This window comes from Balaenoptera musculus, chromosome 1, assembly GCF_009873245.2.
Source record: "Balaenoptera musculus isolate JJ_BM4_2016_0621 chromosome 1, mBalMus1.pri.v3, whole genome shotgun sequence".
NCBI lineage: Eukaryota > Metazoa > Chordata > Mammalia > Artiodactyla > Balaenopteridae > Balaenoptera > Balaenoptera musculus.
The window spans coordinates 100,356,762-100,375,369 of NC_045785.1; the positions used below are offsets into that span (position 1 = coordinate 100,356,762).

Below are 18,608 nucleotides of genomic sequence, written 5' to 3' on the forward strand. Positions count from 1 at the left end.
CTTTTTTCTCCCCGTCTGATCCTCTGATGGGGTGGGGAGGGTCACTGTTCTCTTTGTGTTCACTTTTTCCTCAGCTGAAATTCTGGTGCTTGTATGATGTCTACTAGTAGTGAGAAAGTGTAAATATGAGGGTGTAACTGTGGTTGTGTGTGTAGAGAGAGAGAGAGCACGTGCAAGTGCAAATGTAAGTTCGAGTTAGTGCATGTGTCTTGGGCTCCACAATTCAAGAGGGATATGAAGAACTTAGAGGAGAGCAAAAGAAAACAATGGCAAGGAAGAAAGGTTAGGAAAAATTCAAAGTCACTGACGCCAGAATAGGGTGAGTTGAGTCGACAGTTATTTACTTGCAGGAGTGAGTAACCCTATGAACTCTTGATTTCCCCCTTTCCTCTGTCATACTTGAGAGCAAACTGCTGCTGTCTGGGCTGGGTTAGGATCTGTTCTGCCAGGAGGCAGAGGGATGGATGGCTGACTCCTGACAGCATTGCCAGTCTGGGAGATTCTGTGCTATGGCAGCCCAGAAGCAGTATGCGTTAGAACCTCAACTCTCAAATTGGCCTTTGGTGCCCTGAACCAGAGTGACCTCAAGATTCCTCACTCCCTTCTTCCTCCTTCCAGAACCAGCAGTCATCGTCAGCTCCAACCTCGCAGGAGAGAAGCAGCAACCCTGCCCCCCGCAGGCAGCAGGCGTTTGTGGCCCCGCTCTCCCAAGCCCCTTACGCCTTCCAGCATGGCAGCCCACTACATTCGACCGGGCACCCACACCTGGCCCCAGCCCCTGCTCACCTGCCAAGCCAGCCTCACCTGTATACGTATGCTGCCCCCACTTCTGCTGCTGCACTGGGCTCCACCAGCTCCATTGCTCATCTCTTCTCCCCGCAGGGCTCCTCAAGGCATGCTGCAGCGTATACCACCCACCCTAGCACTCTGGTGCACCAGGTCCCTGTCAGTGTTGGGCCCAGTCTCCTCACTTCTGCCAGCGTGGCCCCTGCTCAGTACCAACACCAATTTGCCACCCAGTCTTACATTGGGTCTTCCCGAGGCTCAACCATTTACACTGGATACCCACTGAGCCCTACCAAGATCAGCCAGTATTCTTACTTGTAGTTGGTGAGTATGAGGGAGGAGTGGTCAGAGTTCTTAATGGGCTGTGATGAGCTCCTCCCTCACCCTCTCCTGAAACTCCTTAGCCAGCAACTTGCTCTGCAGGGGCCCACTGAAGCAGAAGGCTTTTCTCTGGGGAACCTGTCTCAGTGTTGACTGCATTGTTGTAGTCTCCCAAAGTCTGCCCTATTTTTTAATTCTTTATTTTTGTGACAGCATTTTTGGTATTTGGAAGAGTTCAGATGCCCATCGTCTGCAGTTACCAAGGAAGAGAGATCATTCTGAAGTTAACCTTTGAAAAATATTTTCTCTCTCTGACTTGATTTCTGTAAATGCTTTTAAAAACACATGAAGTTCCTCTTTATTTAACTTTATTTTATTGTAATTGCTGGTCAGAGGAAAAATGCTGATAGAAGGACTTGAAATCTGGTAACAAGAAAAGAAAAATCATTACTTTCTGCTTGTTTAAAAACCAAGACTTAATTAATTGCTTATCTTAAGAGCAGCTTGCACAAGTCTGTATTTTACTATCTCGCATTTCTCCTCAAAATTTTACCTTTGCTAATGGGACATTTAAGCTTACAGTGTTTTAATTTTGTTTTCATGTCATGTTATATTTAGTGGGAAATTGTTATTTTTGCAAAGCTGGTTACATACTACTCTCTGTTACTGTTGGGATTCTCTCAGTTGCTCCTGTGTTTATTATTAAAGTAGTGTTAAAAAGGCAGCTCACCATTTGCTGGTAACTTAGTGTGAGAGAATCCATACCTACCGTGAAAGCACCAGGTATTCTTTCTAAATGAAGCCCTGTGCATTCTTTTTAAATTATTTTTAAAAAGTCCTTCTCTCTCTGATTTAGCTTAAATTTTATTATTGGAAAAGCCATTAAGGTGGTTATTATTGTATGGTGGTAGTTGTTTTATTATATGCAAAATCTCTTTGTATTATGCGATACTGGCATTGATGAGCTTTGCCTAAAGGTTGTTGGCATTGATGAGCTTTGCCTGAATATTAGTATGAATTTTCAGTAATACACCTCTTTCTCTCTTTGCCTCAGCTCTCCCTTCATTCTATGTGATTTATTTGGGGAGAAAGCTAAAGGATCTGAAACCAGATAAGAAACGTTGTGTATAGCTTTTATACTTTAAAGTAGCTTTCTTTGTATGCCAGCAGCAAATTGAATGCTCTCTTATTAAGACTTATATAATAAGTGCATGTAGGAATTGCAAAAAATATTTTAAAAATTTATTACTGAATTTAAAAATATTTTAGAAGTTTTGTAATGGTGGTGTTTTAATATTTTGCATAATTAAATATGTACATATTGATTAGAAGAATATAACAAGCAATTTTTCCTGCTAACCCAAAATGTTATTTGTAATCAGATGTGTAGTGATTACACTTGAATTGTGTATTTAGTGTGTTTCTGATCCTCCAGTGTTACCCCGGAGATAGAATTGATGTCTCCATTGTATTTAAACCAAAATGAACTGATACTTGTTGGAATGTATGTGAACTAATTGCAATTATATTAGAGCATATTACTGTAGTGCTGAGTGAGCAGGGGCATTGCCTGCAAGGAGAGGAGACCCTTGGAATTGTTTTGCACAGGTGTGTCTGGTGAGGAGTTGTTCAGTGTGTGTCTCTTCCTTCCCTTTCTCCTCCTTCCCTTATTGTAGTGCCTTATATGATAATGTAGTGGTTAATAGAGTTTACAGTGAGCTTGCCTTAGGACGGACCAGCAAGCCCCCGTGGACCCTAAGCTGTTCACTGGGATTTATCAGAACAGGATTAACAGCTGTGTTGTGTATATGCATTGTTCTCAGTTTCCCTGCCGACACTGAAAAATAAAAACAGCAGCTTCTCTTTTTTACCGCCACCTCTACCCCTTTCCATTTTGGATTCTCAGCCGAGTTCTCACTGAAGCATTTTCCCCCATGTGGCTCTCTCACTGTGCATTGCTACCTTGCTTCTGTGAGAATTCGGGAAGCAGGTGAGAGGAGTCAAGCCAATATTAAATATGCATTTTTTTTCTTTTTTCTTTCTTTTTTTTTTTTTAAGTATGTGCAATCACTTTTAGATGAGATTTATTTTTTCCTTTTCCCATGTGGCAGTCCTTCCTGCAAATAGTTGATATTCCTAGTAAAATGTTTGCTTGTTGAAAAAAACATGTAACAGATGTGTTTATACCAAAGAGCCTGTTGTATTGCTTCCCGCGTCCCCAATACTACGAGGAGGAGTTTTGTGAAGCCGCTGGTGACAGGGAACTCAAAGAAAGGTTTCTTAGCCGGTGAAGAATATTTAGAAGGAACCAAAGCCTGTTGAGCCATCGGCCTTTTGAGGTTTCTTTTTAACAACTTATTCTTGGGGCCCTTCAAACTGTGAAATTGTCCTTGTACTCTCAGCTCCTACACGGATCTGGGTCAAGTAGAGAGTACTGGGGATGGCAAAGTTCCTGCCCATTAAAGATTTGGGGGAAGAAGGTTAACCCTAAGATGTAGACATGTTCCATCTGAACTGAAGCTTATGTATTTGAGGGATAAGTCTAGGACTGGTTCTTTGTAGAGATGGTGTCAAGGAGGTGCAGGATGGAGATGGGAGATTTCACGGAGCCTGGTCGGCAAGCTCTGTACCAGGTTGAACACCGAGGAGCTGTCAGGGTATTTGGAATTTCTTCATTGTAAGGAGGAAGGGCTTTCAGGATGGGGCAGATAGTCAGTACAGCCTACCAGGAACATGTTGGTGTTTTCTACTTTTTTTTTTTATCATTATTTTGTGTTTTCAGCACTATATTGATCAAGATACCCAAGCAGTTTGTATAGTTTCTGTCACTAGTGTTATACAGTTTTCTGGTCAGTGTGTGCAATCTTTGTGTCTCTTTTTGCCAAGCGCATTCTCATTTTCTTGCCCAAAGGCAGATCTAGTTTCTAATGGAAATATTTTTTGTTCCTTATCTTTACAAGGGATAAGATTTGTTGTTTTTGTAAGAAATGAGATGCAGGAAGAAAACACTCCACTCCTGCGCACCCTACCCCCCAGCCCCAGTCCAGTAAGTGGATACCACTTAAGATAGGAGTCTTCACGGGGAGAAGACAATACCAAGAGCTTATACTGTTACCATAATCACCTTACTAGCAGTGTGTGGCTTTAAGAATTGTAGAGATCTTCAGTCTTAGTTTTGCAAATTGGCATTTCAGATTTACCAAGATAAAAATCCACCTGTGTCTGCTGAATGTGTATGTGCTCAGTGTGGCTTTAGATTCTGTCTCTGGGGCTTAACATTGCTGGCCCTGACAGGATGGGGGAAGCTCCAGGAATAAAGTGAGCAGCTGGCCCAGGTCACAGTGGCCTGACCTCAGACCAGCTTAAGGCTTTAAGTCCTCTCAGAACTTGTATTTCCAGCTTCTCCCCTTCAGGGTGAGAGAGAAAATGGGAAGGGTTAGGTACAGCCACTCTAGGCTCATCAGGACACTTGATCACTCCGGAGTTTTAAATATCTTCCAGGAAGTGATACTACGGTCAGTGCTCAGCTAAAATCCCAGCCCCAGGAATGAGAACTCCATTTAAACAGTTCTGACCATCCATCGTCCTCCACTAGAGGGGCTAAACTTGACTGCCCTTAGCCAGGCAAGCGCAGTAGTGTGTGTTTTATTCAGCATTATTATGCAAAAACCCACTGGTTAGGATAGGAAATGAAATTGCCTCTCAGTGACAGGAATGACCCAAGCCTGCTTCCTGTTTCAATTTTTTTTTTTTAACTGATGGATGGTGCAGCATGTCTACATGGTTGTTTGTTGCTAAACTTTATATAATATGTGGTTTTGATTCAGCTTGAAAAATAATCTCACTACATGTAGCAGTACATTTTATGTACATTATATGTAACGTTAGTATTTCTGCTTTGAATCCTTGATATTGCAATGGAATTCCAAGTTTATTAAATGTATTTGATATGCTAGTTATTGTGTGCGATTTAAACTTTTTTTGCTTTCTCCCTTTTCTGGTTGTGCGCTTCCTTTTATGACAAGCCTCTAGAAACAGTTTCTGAGAATTACTGAGCTATGTTTGTAATGCAGATGTACTTAGGGAGTATGTAAAATAATCATTTTAACAAAAAGAAATAGATATTTAAAATTTAATACTAACTACGGGAAAAGGGTCCATTGTGTAAAACATAGTTTATCTTTGGATTCAATGTTTGTCTTTGGTTTTACAAAGTAGCTTGTATTTTCAGTATTTTCTACATAATATGGTAAAATGTAGAGCAATTGCAATGCATCAATAAAATGGGTAAATTTTCTGATTCATGTGGCTGTTTTTGACTTCTCTTATAGGGGTACAAAGGGGATCAACAATTGGCATCTTTGGAGTGGCTAAGTACATTGCATCTGAATGCCAGTAGAGTGTTAGAGACAACTTCATTCTTCATACAAGTCTCCACACCAGAAATAAATAGGGGTCGGTAGGGAATACTTCCCAAGAATGGAGTGTCCAGGGCCCTAACTTAAGATCATCTGGATCTGGCCCTTTGAAAGATGCAGAAACTTCTGACACAGGCTAATTAAACTTTGCTTCCTAGCTTGTTCCACCAAACATCTAAAGTACCAGAATGCAAATAAGAGTAACCACAAGATGATGCTATTTTCCCCTCCTTTCAGAAAGCTGCACTGTTAGAAGAATCTTTTTTTTTTCTTTTTATAACATCTTTATTGGAATATAATTGCTTTACAATGGTGTGTTAGTTTCTGCTTTATAATAAAGTGAATCAGCTGTACATATACATATATCCCCATATCTCCTCCCTCTTGCGTCTCCCTCCCACCCTCCCTATCCCACCCCTCTAGGTGGTCACATCTCTCTGTGCTATGCGGCTGCTTTCCACTAGCTGTCTATTTTACATTTGGTAGTGTATGTATGTCCACACCACTCTCTCACTTCGTCCCAGCGTACCCTTCCCCCTCCCCATGTCCTCAAGTCCAAGGAATAGTTTTTTTTTTTTTTTTTTTTTAGAGGAGGACTTTGCCTCAGATTTCTCTTAAGTGAGTGATTAGAGTAAAATTTCTCCTGATAAAGAATTAGAGATTTGTCTAGATTCATCACTGCGGGGCTCTGAATAAATGCTATGCTCATTTGACTCCTTTTGACGCATGTGTTTCAGGACAAGTCTATCTTACAGTGGCCATTAATTCATTTTGGGCTCCTGTAGTCATAGTTGGGATATGGAAATGAGAAACATTTAGAAACACCCTTTTGGGTCATAACCAAGAGAAGTTATCAATAGTCTGTTCTCTCCCATCAGTAGGGAAGTCAGAGTACATTTATTTTGATTTAGACTGCAACATATATATTTTTCAGATTTTTTTTTTCCTAAATAAATGAATGTAAAATTAGTGTGAACTCACTGAACACTCCCCAGTTTGGGTAAGAGAATATGCCTAGAAGCTTTCAGGCAAAGGAAGACTGTATATAGACAGACTGCAGTCAGTCTCACTTCCAGATAATCAAGAATTAATTTACTAATTTCTCAGTGACCTGTTTGGGGTTTTTTGGTTTTTGTTTTTTAGTTTTAATCTCAGATACATTCTCTTTCTTAGACTAAATCATAGAGAGATTGGGATAGCCCCATAAGTAATTGGATAGTCCGTGGGGAAAGCTGCATTTTAATCATGAAAACCCCTGTAAATTCAATCTACTTGGCTTGCTTTGCGGCAAATTTTCCACTGGAGGTGAACTTGGTTTCCCTATTAATTCTGAGATGACACCAGGTGCTTAGCACAAGATGGCGCCAGTGAGCTGTAGAAGAAGGTACTACAGACTTGACCACTGGGGCCTTTTTTCCCACCCCTTCCCCTCAAACCTCATCTCCCCTGCTTCCAGCTTCCACTAAAGGCAGAAAACAATCCATGCTGTTATTGCTGGGAAAGGAAAGGATTAACGAAGGATGGTTCTTAAGTCAGCATTAGAAGCATTCTAAAGCAGAAATAGAGTTTGCTGAGTTTCCTCCGGGGCCTCTGCCTCCCCCTGCTAGCTCCTTTTCCTGAGTGACTGCCCAGAAGGCCTTTGCCCTAGGGTTTCCAATCTCCTTCTCCTCTCCTGGGGAGCCCACGGCCTAGGCGGGAGGTGGTTAAGCCTTCTGGCTGCTCTGCACTAGGGCCATCTGTGTTTGATCAATCCAGGCGGAAAGGAGGGGGTGGGGCCCGTAAAGAGACTGTGAAAGCATTCCAGAGTAGTGAGAGAGCCCCGAGATCCTGCAAGAGAGAAGGCACCGCCCCCAGCCCGGCCTCCAAAGCTAACCCGCCAGCTTGAGTGGAAGAGGCCGTGTGCACACGACTACACACTTGGTCTACCCTGGCCCTACTCTCCCGCAGCCATGGGGCCCCGCACCCCGCTCCTTATCTTGTTCCTTTTGTCTTGGTCGGGACCCCTTCAAGGACAGCAGCACCACCTTGTGGAGTACATGGAACGCCGACTAGCTGCCTTAGAGGTAGGTGTCTCCTTTCTCTTCTGGCCCAGCCTGGAAGGATTCCACATCTCCTGTTGATTCACCCAGTTTGTCAGGGATGGGGGGATGACAAATTAGGGCTCTTGTAAGAACCTACAGAAAACTCCGTCTTTTAATAAGAGGATCCTCAAAATTGCAAGTCCTCTTTTCCCACATACATAAAGCAATTCCAAAGCAAAGAGACCTTTGTGTTTCACCCCTGGGATTAGATGGGATAAGGGAAGAGAGTGGAAATGAGAGCTAGAATTGTGGGGATGCATCTCAGGACGTGCTGATGATTCTATTGAAAGTTGGAAGTTCTCAGAGGATCTGCAACTTTCTGCCTTTTTAACAGCTTGGAGTCTGTAACATCCTAATTCCCAAGAGGAGGATCGTATAATGGAGCAGAGATCCCTTCTCACCCTCATGCACTTAGACTGCCCTAGAGGCTCGGAGAACTCAGTGGCACTGCTCACAGCACGGCTGGAGGATGCAAAGACGGGACTGGGGCCTAGATGGATCTTAGCTGAGCTCTTTGCACATTCAGCATCTTGAACATTTGGTTTTCTCTCTGTGGAGGTTGAAGGGGACGCTGATGCCTGGCTGAGTTTTGCTTTTTCCCATTCCTGACTCCCTGGTTGGGCCTCTCCCTGCCTGGGAGTTGTAACCCTTTGGCCCTCCTTCCTGCTGCCCCATCCCTTTAGGAACGGCTGGCCCAGTGCCAGGACCAGAGTAGTCGGCACGCTGCTGAGCTGCGGGATTTCAAGAACAAGATGCTGCCGCTGTTGGAGGTGGCCGAGAAGGAGCGGGAGGCACTCAGAACTGAGGCTGACACCATGTCGGGGAGAGTGGACCGTCTGGAGCGGGAGGTGGACTATCTAGAGACCCAGAACCCAGCCCTACCCTGTGTAGAGGTTGATGAGAAGGTGACTGGAGGCCCTGGGGCCAAAGGCAAGGGCAGAAGAAATGAGAAGTATGATATGGTGACAGGTAAGTGATCTGAAACAGACCCCTGTATTCTTCCTTGGTTCTTTCCCTTTTTTCTCCTTATTCCAGTCCATTTGGCTCTATCTTCTAGAATCTGTTTTAGGGAAATCTCTGTAATATCAGGTTCATTAAGGAGAGTTTCTGGGGACCCAGGCCTCTGTGGTGCTCTTTTTCCCAATCCTCCATAAGAGTGGAGGCGTCCACTGGGCAAAGGCCCACTGTTCTCCAAATAGCCCACCCTGGGGGGTTCCTGCAGTGAGCATCTAACTCTTGCCTGTTTTTCCTTGTCCTGTGCTTTTCTCCTTTCCCACCAGACTGTGGCTACACAATCTCTCAGGTGAGATCAATGAAGATCCTGAAGCGGTTTGGTGGCCCAGCTGGTCTGTGGACCAAGGATCCACTGGGGCCAGCAGAGAAGATCTACGTGTTAGATGGGACCCAGAATGACACAGCCTTTGTCTTCCCAAGGCTGCGTGACTTCACCCTTGCCATGGCTGCCCGGAAAGCTTCCCGAGTCCGGGTGCCCTTCCCCTGGGTAGGCACGGGCCAGCTGGTATATGGTGGCTTTCTTTACTATGCCCGGAGGCCCCCTGGAAGACCTGGAGGGGGCGGTGAGTTGGAGAACACTTTGCAGCTCATCAAATTCCACCTGGCAAACCGAACAGTGGTGGACAGTTCAGTATTCCCAGCAGAGGGTTTGATCCCCCCGTACGGGCTGACGGCAGACACGTACATAGACCTGGCGGCTGATGAGGAGGGCCTTTGGGCTGTCTATGCCACCCAGGAGGACGAGAGGCACTTGTGTCTGGCCAAGTTAGACCCACAGACGCTGGACACAGAGCAGCAGTGGGACACACCATGTCCCAGAGAGAATGCTGAGGCTGCCTTTGTCATCTGTGGGACGCTATACGTTGTTTATAATACCCGCCCTGCCAGTCGGGCCCGCATCCAGTGCTCCTTTGATGCCAGTGGCACCCTGACCCCCGAAAGGGCAGCACTCCCTTATTTCCCCCGTCGATATGGTGCCCACGCCAGCCTCCGCTATAACCCCCGCGAGCGCCAGCTTTACGCCTGGGATGATGGCTACCAGATTGTCTATAAGCTGGAGATGAGGAAGAAAGAGGAAGAAGTTTGAGGGAGCTAGTCTTGTTTTTTGAATCTCTTTCACCTCCATACATTTATATCCCGACTAAATTTCCTGCTCCTCATTCCGGGCAAGTTGTGATTCACATCTCATATTTTCAGCCAATGGAAGCCAAATTCTCATTGCCCCTTCATTTCACATGGGACTCCAGATCTCAAGGAATCCTTTTAGAGCTAAAAGAGAGACAGCCCTAAATGTTCATTCCTCTCTTGCCCCATGTCAACAGATTTCAGGCCGGTGAAAGATGAGCCAGCTCCAGAGCTCTGACCCTTATACATATGGGGGTGACCCCAGTGAACAGGCAACAGAATATTTCTTGCCTCAGTGTGAGTCAGGGGAGAGAGGGCTAGGAGGACATGACGTTAGACTCTGCCCTCTCTCCCTTCTCCCTTCAGTGCCCTAGAGGATGGGACTCGTTCTGTACTGCAGCGTTTTGCATTAAAAGGAAAATCCACTGCTCCTTGCCTGTGTTTGTTTGGGGTAGCCCTCAGATCAGATTTCTCCCCGTGATCGTCCATCTTCTCCTCTGCCCCATCCCCGCTCCTTAAGCCGCATTAGGGACTTGGTTGGGCTCCCTTGCCGAGTGAGAGGGGCTTCTCCAGTTACAGACTTCACTGGGAGGTGCCTGGGGAGGTGGCAGAATCCCAGCACTTCCAGAGGCTGGGCGAAAGCCCCCGGGGTGCCCACCGTCCTCCGCAGCAGCCCTCCCAGAACCACCAGCGGCACCGCGCCTCCGGCCTCGAGACTGGGGCCCAGGGGCACAGCTTCCAATTCCAATTCTCCGAGGTTTTGATGCAGACAATGGGTTTTAGTCACACTGAAGTCGAATGCGGAAACCAGAGCCCTGAATGAGTGTGGGTTCTGTAAGAACTTTAAGTCTCACCTCTGAAGTGGCCTCTGCCCCCAGGACCGAACCCCACTCCCATCTCCAGCATCAAGCTCATCGCCAGGGCCAGGTTGCACAATCGCGCTTGGTCTGAACCGCTCTGATTTTCCTGCTGCCACGGCGTCTGCGGTTTGGGCGAGGAGGGGGGGCAGTGACCACGTCTCAGATGTTAGTCTTCCCAGTTTCCCAACACATCCCTCTCGCCACCCTCCTCACCCCCACGTACCTACCCCAGTCCTGGAACCTGGCTGAAGTCTGTCCAGAAGTCCCGGAAACTTAACCCTTTCCTGCCTAGCACTCTGGCCTCTGGGCTGCAATTGCAGAAGGCCATCTGGGGAAGGGAGAAGGGAGAAAGGACAGGAGGAGGGGACCCCGGTTTTGGACTCCAGTCTCTAGGCATCTGCTGAGCTCTGTACCAGGCCCTGCTCCAGCCTCATCCTCATGTCCGACACTCTGGAGCAAGGCCATCTGAGGGACAAGATCCACTGCTTAGACTGTGAAGTTGACCTCAAGCAGCCCTGGGAGTCCTCCTGGTTATTTACCCCTTGGCAGGGAGAGGAAAGGGACCCGGTCTTCTCCCCCCACCCTCTCCCCCACCCCCAGGGTAGGGTGGACCAGTCAGGGCCCTGTGATCCTCCTTTTGTCTTCTTTTCTTCCCTCCCCAGGCGGAGCTGCTCCTGACGTAGGTTGGCGAGGCAGGGGAAATGAAAGGCAGTGAAGCACCTCACAAAGGCGCTATTGTGGGGAGCCTGGGCGGGTGGAGGCTCGCTCCCATTCAGTTCTCTCTAATATGGGGCTGGCAGCAGTAATCACCGCCTGTCAGCCCACAGAGGGGTCTGCCCACGGAACATCTGGCTCTAGCAGCGCGTGGTTCGCTGAGGAGGGCGTGGAGGAGGGAGGGAGCTCTTGGTGGAGGCCCGGGCAAGAGGGGGCCAGGCCCCGAGGAGGGGTGTGTGGGTGCGTGCACACATGGGGGGAGCTCGTCTCCTTAGTGTGACACCACTGGGTGAGAGGGTGAGGGCCCGTCTGTAGAGGCATCTTGATCCAGCACCAGTTGCCAGAAACGGCTTTTTGACGACCCTGAGGAGGGAATAGCTCCGGAGACTCTGTGTGTAGATGACATCAGTGTGAGGAGTGAGTGCTAACACCGGGTCCTTCCACCTCACAACGTGTGTGCCTGTCTTTGTGGCATCTTTTTTTCCCTTGGTTCCTCAATGAGGGAAAACCGCAGGGGTTTTTTTTTGTTTGTTTGTTTGTTTTCTTGCTTAAAATTTCTTTGGAAAAGTTCACTCAGACTTTTCTGAAAGGGCAGAAATCTCTGGGGCCTTGTCACTTACTACTTTTTCCTTTTTGTTTTTCTTTTTGGCTTGTGTACAATAACTAGTGCTATTTTGGAAGCGTTTTAGAAGGTGAGTGGAACTGTGTGGGCAGATCCAGTGAACTGTCCAAATTCATTAAGCTTAATTATCTGCTGCTCAAGGAGAGAGCCTCCGTGGCTGAATCCTATCATCAAAAAGCAGCCTCACTGCTCCTTCTCAGACCCTCCATAACATGTCACTTGACAGAAACAGGTTATGACCTCTGGTTTGAGTTGACAGTGGGCGGACAGTGGGAAGCAGAGGCCCTATGGGGTAAAAAGGCGCTAAGGGTCCAAAGAGAAGTTCCACGTCTGCCCGCAACACCCAGCCCTAAGACAGTAAACAGCCAGGGATGGGGTTGTAGGGAATAGCGTCAGGAAGCAGGAAGGGCCGCTGCTGTGGGGACAGCTGTCTGCCAGATCTTTGGTCCAGGCATTGCCTCTCTATCACAAGGCAGGGTTGAGAGGCCTCCCTTTACCCCCTACTCTGCCCTCAGAATTTCCCGCCCTAACTTCCCAGCTCTCCTCCTTGTTCTCAATAGCCTTTCCTCCCTGGTGTTGGTCTTTGTGTCTGCCCATGAGAGAAACGAACGTGTTCACCTTGTCATTTTCATCAAGGAACCTGAGCCAAGGTTGTCAGAGCCCCAGATGGTGGTGGAGGGAGAGGGGCAGAGATATATAAGGAATGAAGTTGTTGATTCAGCTGTCAGTGCTTCCTCTGGAATCGGGCTCTGAGCTAAACAGGAACCAGAGGCCTTTCCCTCTTCCTCCTCCTCCAGTCTCAGATTTTCTGGATTCCTTCTCATCCCTCTCCTTGTACAGGTGCCCTTCCCCGAGACGCCTGGAAGCATCCCCTTCTACTGCTCCTCATTTTTCTCCCTGCTTTAGGTCAAAACATGCCCATTTTGAGAGCTCTTGAGACTGTTCTGGTATTTCTCCCAGCCTGCAGGATCGGTCTCTTTAGCCTCTCTATGGCTGCCTCAGCAATGCGGCCTCTGCTCCAGGAGGGCCTCTTTCGTCCTTCAGCCAGAGGGCAGGGGCCGTCCTTCCGCCCTTAGCCCCTCTCTGCAGCTGCAGCCTCTCCTGCTCCTCTGCCCCAGCAGCCTGGACGCGTCTTCCTTTGCTACCCCTGGCCACCAAGGCTGGTAAGCTTTCCTCTGCCTGCCCTTTAACTTCTGCTCTCAACAATGCAGAGCTTAAAAGATTAAATCTTTATTTATGGATTTAATAACTCCACAGAAGAATTATAAATGTGGAAGCCAGTGTGTTACTTTAAAGGGCAGAAGGAGAAAGTAAAAACGAAGACCTCTCAGCACCCTCTCTCCACAACATGGGTCTGACGATATCTGGAGTTGGACACATCTCCAGAACACTCCAGCCTGACCTCTGGGGTCATGACCTCCAGCCTCCCCAGCTCCACCTTCTCTGAGAATGGACACCCTTCCTTCCCATCCATAGCCGTGTGGCCCAAGGGGAACAAATCAGATTCTCTCTCCTGGGGATTTAGAATTGCAGATCAGAGATGTTAGGTCTGAGAGAGTGTCTGGAAGCATCTTTTGCCCTGCTACGGAGAGAGAGTGAGAGTCAGACTGCAGAGGGAAAAGGATGAGGAGACACCAGACAGAAGCAGAGACAGGAGACGAGTGAGGGGTGACTGATCAGGGCCAGTGTGCATGTCTGATCTCAAACCAGCTCTCCTGTGGTCCCAGTACATTGCTAGCCCTTGGGTTCCACAAAATGCCTGAATCCTTAAACTAAATACTCCCTTTTCTTGTTTGTTTGTGTTTATTTTTTTTGCTCAAGTTAATATGAGTAGGTTTCTGTTTCCTACAACCCAAATCCAACTCCTCATCTACACCTTACCTTCCCACCAAAAAAATCACCCCATCCACTGGACGGTTGGGTACATGGCCTTCAGCCTTTAGAGTGTTCCTCCCTGCCCATGACCTAGAGGACTCACTAGAATAATGAAGAATCTGTGCGGGCCTGTCCTGAATCATTGTACCACGGCCCGCCACACCATTCCTCCTCCACGACACCTCACAGATGGCAGCTCGGTTACCCTCTCCTGTTCTGGCCCCTCGTGGTGTGGTGTTTCTTTCTCCATTGCAGCTTGTAGCACACTGTCCTCTGAGGCAACCTGACATAACTTTACGGTCTGGCAAGCTTGGAGTCAGAGCTCCTGGGGTGAGAGTCTGCCTCTGCTACTTACTGCTCTGATACCTTGAGCAAGTTACTTAATACCTTACCTATAAGGTAATAATATCTGCCAAACAGGATTGTTGCTGTGAGGATTAGAGATGGTATATGCCAACTCTTTAGCAGTGCAGGCAATCAGAATGTAGCTCTCAAGCCCCACCTCCTCTGGGAGGCTTTTCTGGCTGTTCTCAATCCCACCTGGCAGGGTCAGGGACCTTTCCTCTGGGCCCTGATTTACCCTGTGTGCATCCCAGTTGGAGCCGGTACCACAGTGTGTTGCGTCTTGCTCTTCTTTGTGTCCCCAGAGCCTAACCCAGAGCCTGGCTCAGAGACGGGACTCAATAAATACTTGTATCGTGCTCCCCCAGGAGACTGTGAACCCTTGGAACTCTGGGCAGATTTGTCTCCTAACTCAGGGCCTAACTCAGACCAGCAAGCAGTAAATGTTCTTGGTGGCATTTTTCAATTCAGCTGGACAAAGGCAAGCTACAGATAAAAACAGAAAGCAGTCTCTCTTCAACTGCAGAACGTGTTGGCCTTCCCACAGTGACCATTTCTAGCTCTTACATCTAAGGGGAACGTCTCAAAGTAGGCCAGCACAGCTAAGCCCTGTGGCCATGGGGGAGGAAGGCAATAAAACTATGGAAGGAAGGCAGTGGGAAGACCTTTGTTGTTCAGCATCTGGTTCACAGCAGGGGTTGTGGAGTAGTTAAGTCTGTTCCCACCCTGGCCCTGCCACTTGCTACCAAGTTACTTCTCTGTGAGCCTCGGTTTCTTCATCTATGTATGATGTAGAGAATACCAATTCCCCAGATTGCTGTGAGAATTAAGCGAGGTAATCCCTGTAAAGCAGTAAACTGGTGTCTGGCACATAGTAGGTGCTCAGTAAGTATTATTATTGTTATTGTTATCAATATCATCTTGATTGCAGGAGTCTTTTCAGATTAAGAAATGCTCATGCTTTTTATCTCCTCGGATCCTTACAACAATTCTGTGAGACAGGCAATTCTCAGGAACCCGAGGATTATAAGAGATTTAATGATTCGTCTAAGGTTGCAGAGCTAATAAGTGTAGTGGGGTCAGAACCTAGTCTTGGAGGCCGTGTGGAGGAGCGGGAAGAGCTGGAGCTCTGAACACAAGCTGAGTTCAAATCGTTGCTCAGACATTCGCTGGCCAGGTAATCCCGGGCAAACCAATTCTCTGAGAGTCTGAGCGTCAAAGACTTGTTGTGAGGGATGGGTGCACTAGTGTGTATAAAATACCTAGCAGAGCATCCAGAGCAATAAAGTTGCTCACTACACGCTCATTCCCAGGACTGTGATTGCTGTCTCCTATTGGACAGTACGCTGCTGATCATCTCTGTTTGGTGATCAACCCTCTGTCTTGATCCAGTGGCTCTCTGGCAGCCTTCTCTCTCCACTTGTACATTGTCTACAAGAAGGCAGGACACCTGTCTCCCACCATAATCTGTACATTATCAGTAACAGCGGGGTTGACAGGTGTCCTGTGCCAGGGGTGAGGGAAGAAAGCAGGCTGGGTGGGAACATCCCCACCTTTTCTCTGTGCCTGTACCAACTCCACCAGCAGTGATGTGTGTGTTTGGTTTTCTTTCTTTCCTTTTTTTTAAAATATAGTGCTCCCAAGCTGCCTTTCCTTCTACCACGTTTTCTCTCGCAGAGATATTCTAGTTGCTCAGCATGTGTCCCTAGTAGCCATCGCTACTGACTTTTTGGATTTATCTTGCTGTTGATCTTGCTCTTGACTTTACCAGATCCTTCGATGCCGTTTTGGTTGCACTTGGTTTTACAGATATTTATTACTGTCCAATTGCACATGATTTTTGTTTTGTGGCTGCTGAATATTGTATTCCAGGCCTGTACATCCAGGCAGCTGTCAAGTGCATGAGCTGTTCTCCATCTAGTCTGCTTGCCCTTTTGGAGGAAGGAAGACAGTGTGGAGAGAGCACAGGGGTGGGAGGAAGAAGACCTTTCTATTTCAGTGTGACTGGTTCATGTGGCTGAGTGTCCCGGCTTTGCTCCTCATTAACTGTGTGACCTTGAGTCAGAGGCTAACCTCTCTGAGTCTCAGTGCTCATTTGCAAAATAGGATTATGTCACCTGGATTACCATCTCGTAGGACCGTGGAAGTTCAAGTCGTAATGCATAAAGCTTTTAGGACCTCCAGGAAGGAATCTTAGGAATCACTGAGTTTAGCTCCCTCATTTTACAATTGAAGAAAGAGAAGTCCAGAGAGCCTTTTGAGGGCAGGGACCATACCTTATTCATCTTTCTATGCTGGGGATACAGACAGAGTTAGGCACATACTGGGTGTCCAACAGATATTTTGTAAATGAGCTGAGCAGTCAGCTCGCAGTGACATGTCTATGATTTAACCTCTCGATGACTCAGGGTTATCAACATCAATTACTGTACTGTGCCTCTGTGCCCTGATGCCTTCAGAACCAATTATGCTGTATAGGATGTGGCTATGGTCCTTTCCTTCTTTGTGTGTCTCCTCTCTCCTCCCACACTGTCACCTGTCAGTTTACCTTGTAGCCTTTGGATCCACTCTGAGAAATCTCCCTCACTGTTTCTAATTGGCTGTCCACTCAGGCTGGGACAGAACAAGAGTTAAAGGGCTTTGAAAGATGTAAAGCTGGCACACAGGCCAGGTGCCTTTACTGGCATCACAAAGAGTGTGGCAGAGTATTCCACAGACTAGAAGCATAGCCTATTTTAATCTGGAAGAGGCCTTAATGTCATCTGGTCTAGGACCCTCAAGTCATGCAAGTATTTTCTAACTCACCGTACGCTTCCAGAGCCTTCTAGCATGGTGTGATCAGTTTACTCAGTGACTTGTGAAGCAGGTGCATGTTTTATGCTGGCAGTGACTGAGGATTCAATGCTTTCTACCCCCTGGAATCTCTACCCAATGACTTGGATTCTTGAGCATTTTTCCCTCCCAGCAGAGGGGAGGTAAACACACAGATGTAGATTTCTCCTCTCATTCCTGATTATGACCTAGAAATTCCCTTCTCTTCCTCTCTCTGTCCTTTCCAGCCCTCCTTAGTCCTGATGGAGGTGAAATACTTTTTACTGTTGTATACTGTTTAGCTATCTAGGGGAAGCTTTAAAGATGTAAACTAGAAACACCAGCTTAATAATTAAGTAGGTAAGGGGAGACATAGGGGAAATGTTTGTTTTATCAGTGGATTTTTTTTTTTTTTTTTTTTTGGCCGCACCTCGCGGCTTGCAGAATCTTAGTTCCCGATCAGGGATTGAACTTGGGCCCACAGCAGTGAAAGCGCAGAGTCCTAACCACTGGACCGCCAGGAAAGTCCCTATCACTGGATTTTTTTTTTTTTTTTTAAAGGAGCACTATTTTTTTTAATTAATTAATTAATTAATTTATTTATTTATTTTTGCTGTGTTGGGTCTTCGTTGCTGTGCGAGGGCTTTCTCCAGTTGCGGCAAGTGGGGGCCACTCCTCATCGCGGTGCGCGGGCCCCTCACTATCGCGGCCTCTCCGGCTGCGGAGCACAGGCTCCAAATGCGCAGGCTCAGCAGTTGTGGCTCACGGGCCTAGCCGCTCCGCGGCATGTGGGATCCTCCCAGACCAGGGCTCGAACCCATATCCCCCGCATTGGCAGGCAGATCCTCAACCACTGCGCCACCTGGGAAGCCCCCTATCACTGGATTTTAAATTGAGGTAGGAGTAATCTCATTTAAACAGACTTCAGTATTCATTTGAAAGCCTGTAAACTGCAGACAAATTATCAGCCACAAATTGGGATTTTATGTTCTGTGAGTTTTTAACGAGGGCAAGGGAGGCAGCTCAAGACTTACTGATTCATGGTCTGGAAAAGATCAGCCTGGCTTACCCTCTCCCTGAGGACAGGGCAGTGGCAGGGCACAGAGCAGACATCTGAGGTTCAAGTTGTAGTTCAGCTCTTTTCTGCCTGTGTGATCTCAGTTTCCTCATCTGTAAGAGAACAACAATATTCACATCTTCCTCACAGGGGCAGTGTGATGACTAAAATGAGATAATGCATGTGAAAGTGTTTTGTAAATCACAAAGCCACACAAGTACTCACTGCTCAGATTACTCAGTTAAGAGTCAATGTAGAGCGTCTTGTGTATGTGCTGGGTTTCGGGCAGCCAAGGAATGGGACAGGCTGAGGAGCCCGTCCAACAAGAAGGAGCAAAGGGATGCTGCACAAATGAAAAGTCATCATTAGGAAAGTTGATGATTACAAACAAAAGGAACTTGTAGGTATATCAGACTCAAAAAGGGGATATGACGCCTATGGAACCTGGACCCTGTTATGGGATTGAATCGCTGTGAGTGGTCATCAGCAGGCAGAAAATGCAAAGTCAGAGATGGTGTTCAGACTGCAAAGTCAGAACACCATGACTGTGTAGAATGAGACCCAATGCCTAGTTATAGAGCA

The 18,608-nt window shown here is 47.1% G+C and overlaps 2 protein-coding genes across 2 annotated transcripts in view; both read left to right on the forward strand.

Moving 5' to 3' along the window:
- HIPK1 (homeodomain interacting protein kinase 1) overlaps positions 1–5,411 on the forward strand; it is a 39,390-nt gene extending 33,979 nt beyond the window's left edge. Inside the window, 1 exon segment of the mRNA XM_036850454.1 lies at positions 619–5,411. Within this exon segment, the coding sequence (XP_036706349.1) occupies positions 619–1,107 (489 nt within the window). The 3' untranslated portion in view covers positions 1,108–5,411.
- Positions 5,412–7,319: 1,908 nt separating this feature from the next.
- Positions 7,320–10,175, forward strand: OLFML3 (olfactomedin like 3). Its single transcript, XM_036832253.1, has 3 exons — positions 7,320–7,588; positions 8,290–8,575; positions 8,887–10,175. Exons 1-3 carry the CDS (start codon positions 7,475–7,477, stop codon positions 9,705–9,707), a joined length of 1,221 nt encoding a protein of 406 aa, XP_036688148.1. The 5' UTR covers positions 7,320–7,474; the 3' UTR covers positions 9,708–10,175.
- Positions 10,176–18,608: the final 8,433 nt, after the last annotated feature.

What these genes read in the sequence shown, in the direction of transcription:
- OLFML3 (XM_036832253.1), top strand. Translation starts at nt 7,475, where the DNA reads ATGGGGCCCCGCACCCCGCTCCTTATCTTGTTCCTTTTGTCTTGGTCG. An exon ending in GCCGACTAGCTGCCTTAGAG is followed by an intron (nt 7,589 to 8,289) that starts GTAGGTGTCTCC and finishes CCATCCCTTTAG; the next exon opens with GAACGGCTGGCCCAGTGCCA. An exon ending in GAAGTATGATATGGTGACAG is followed by an intron (nt 8,576 to 8,886) that starts GTAAGTGATCTG and finishes CTTTCCCACCAG; the next exon opens with ACTGTGGCTACACAATCTCT.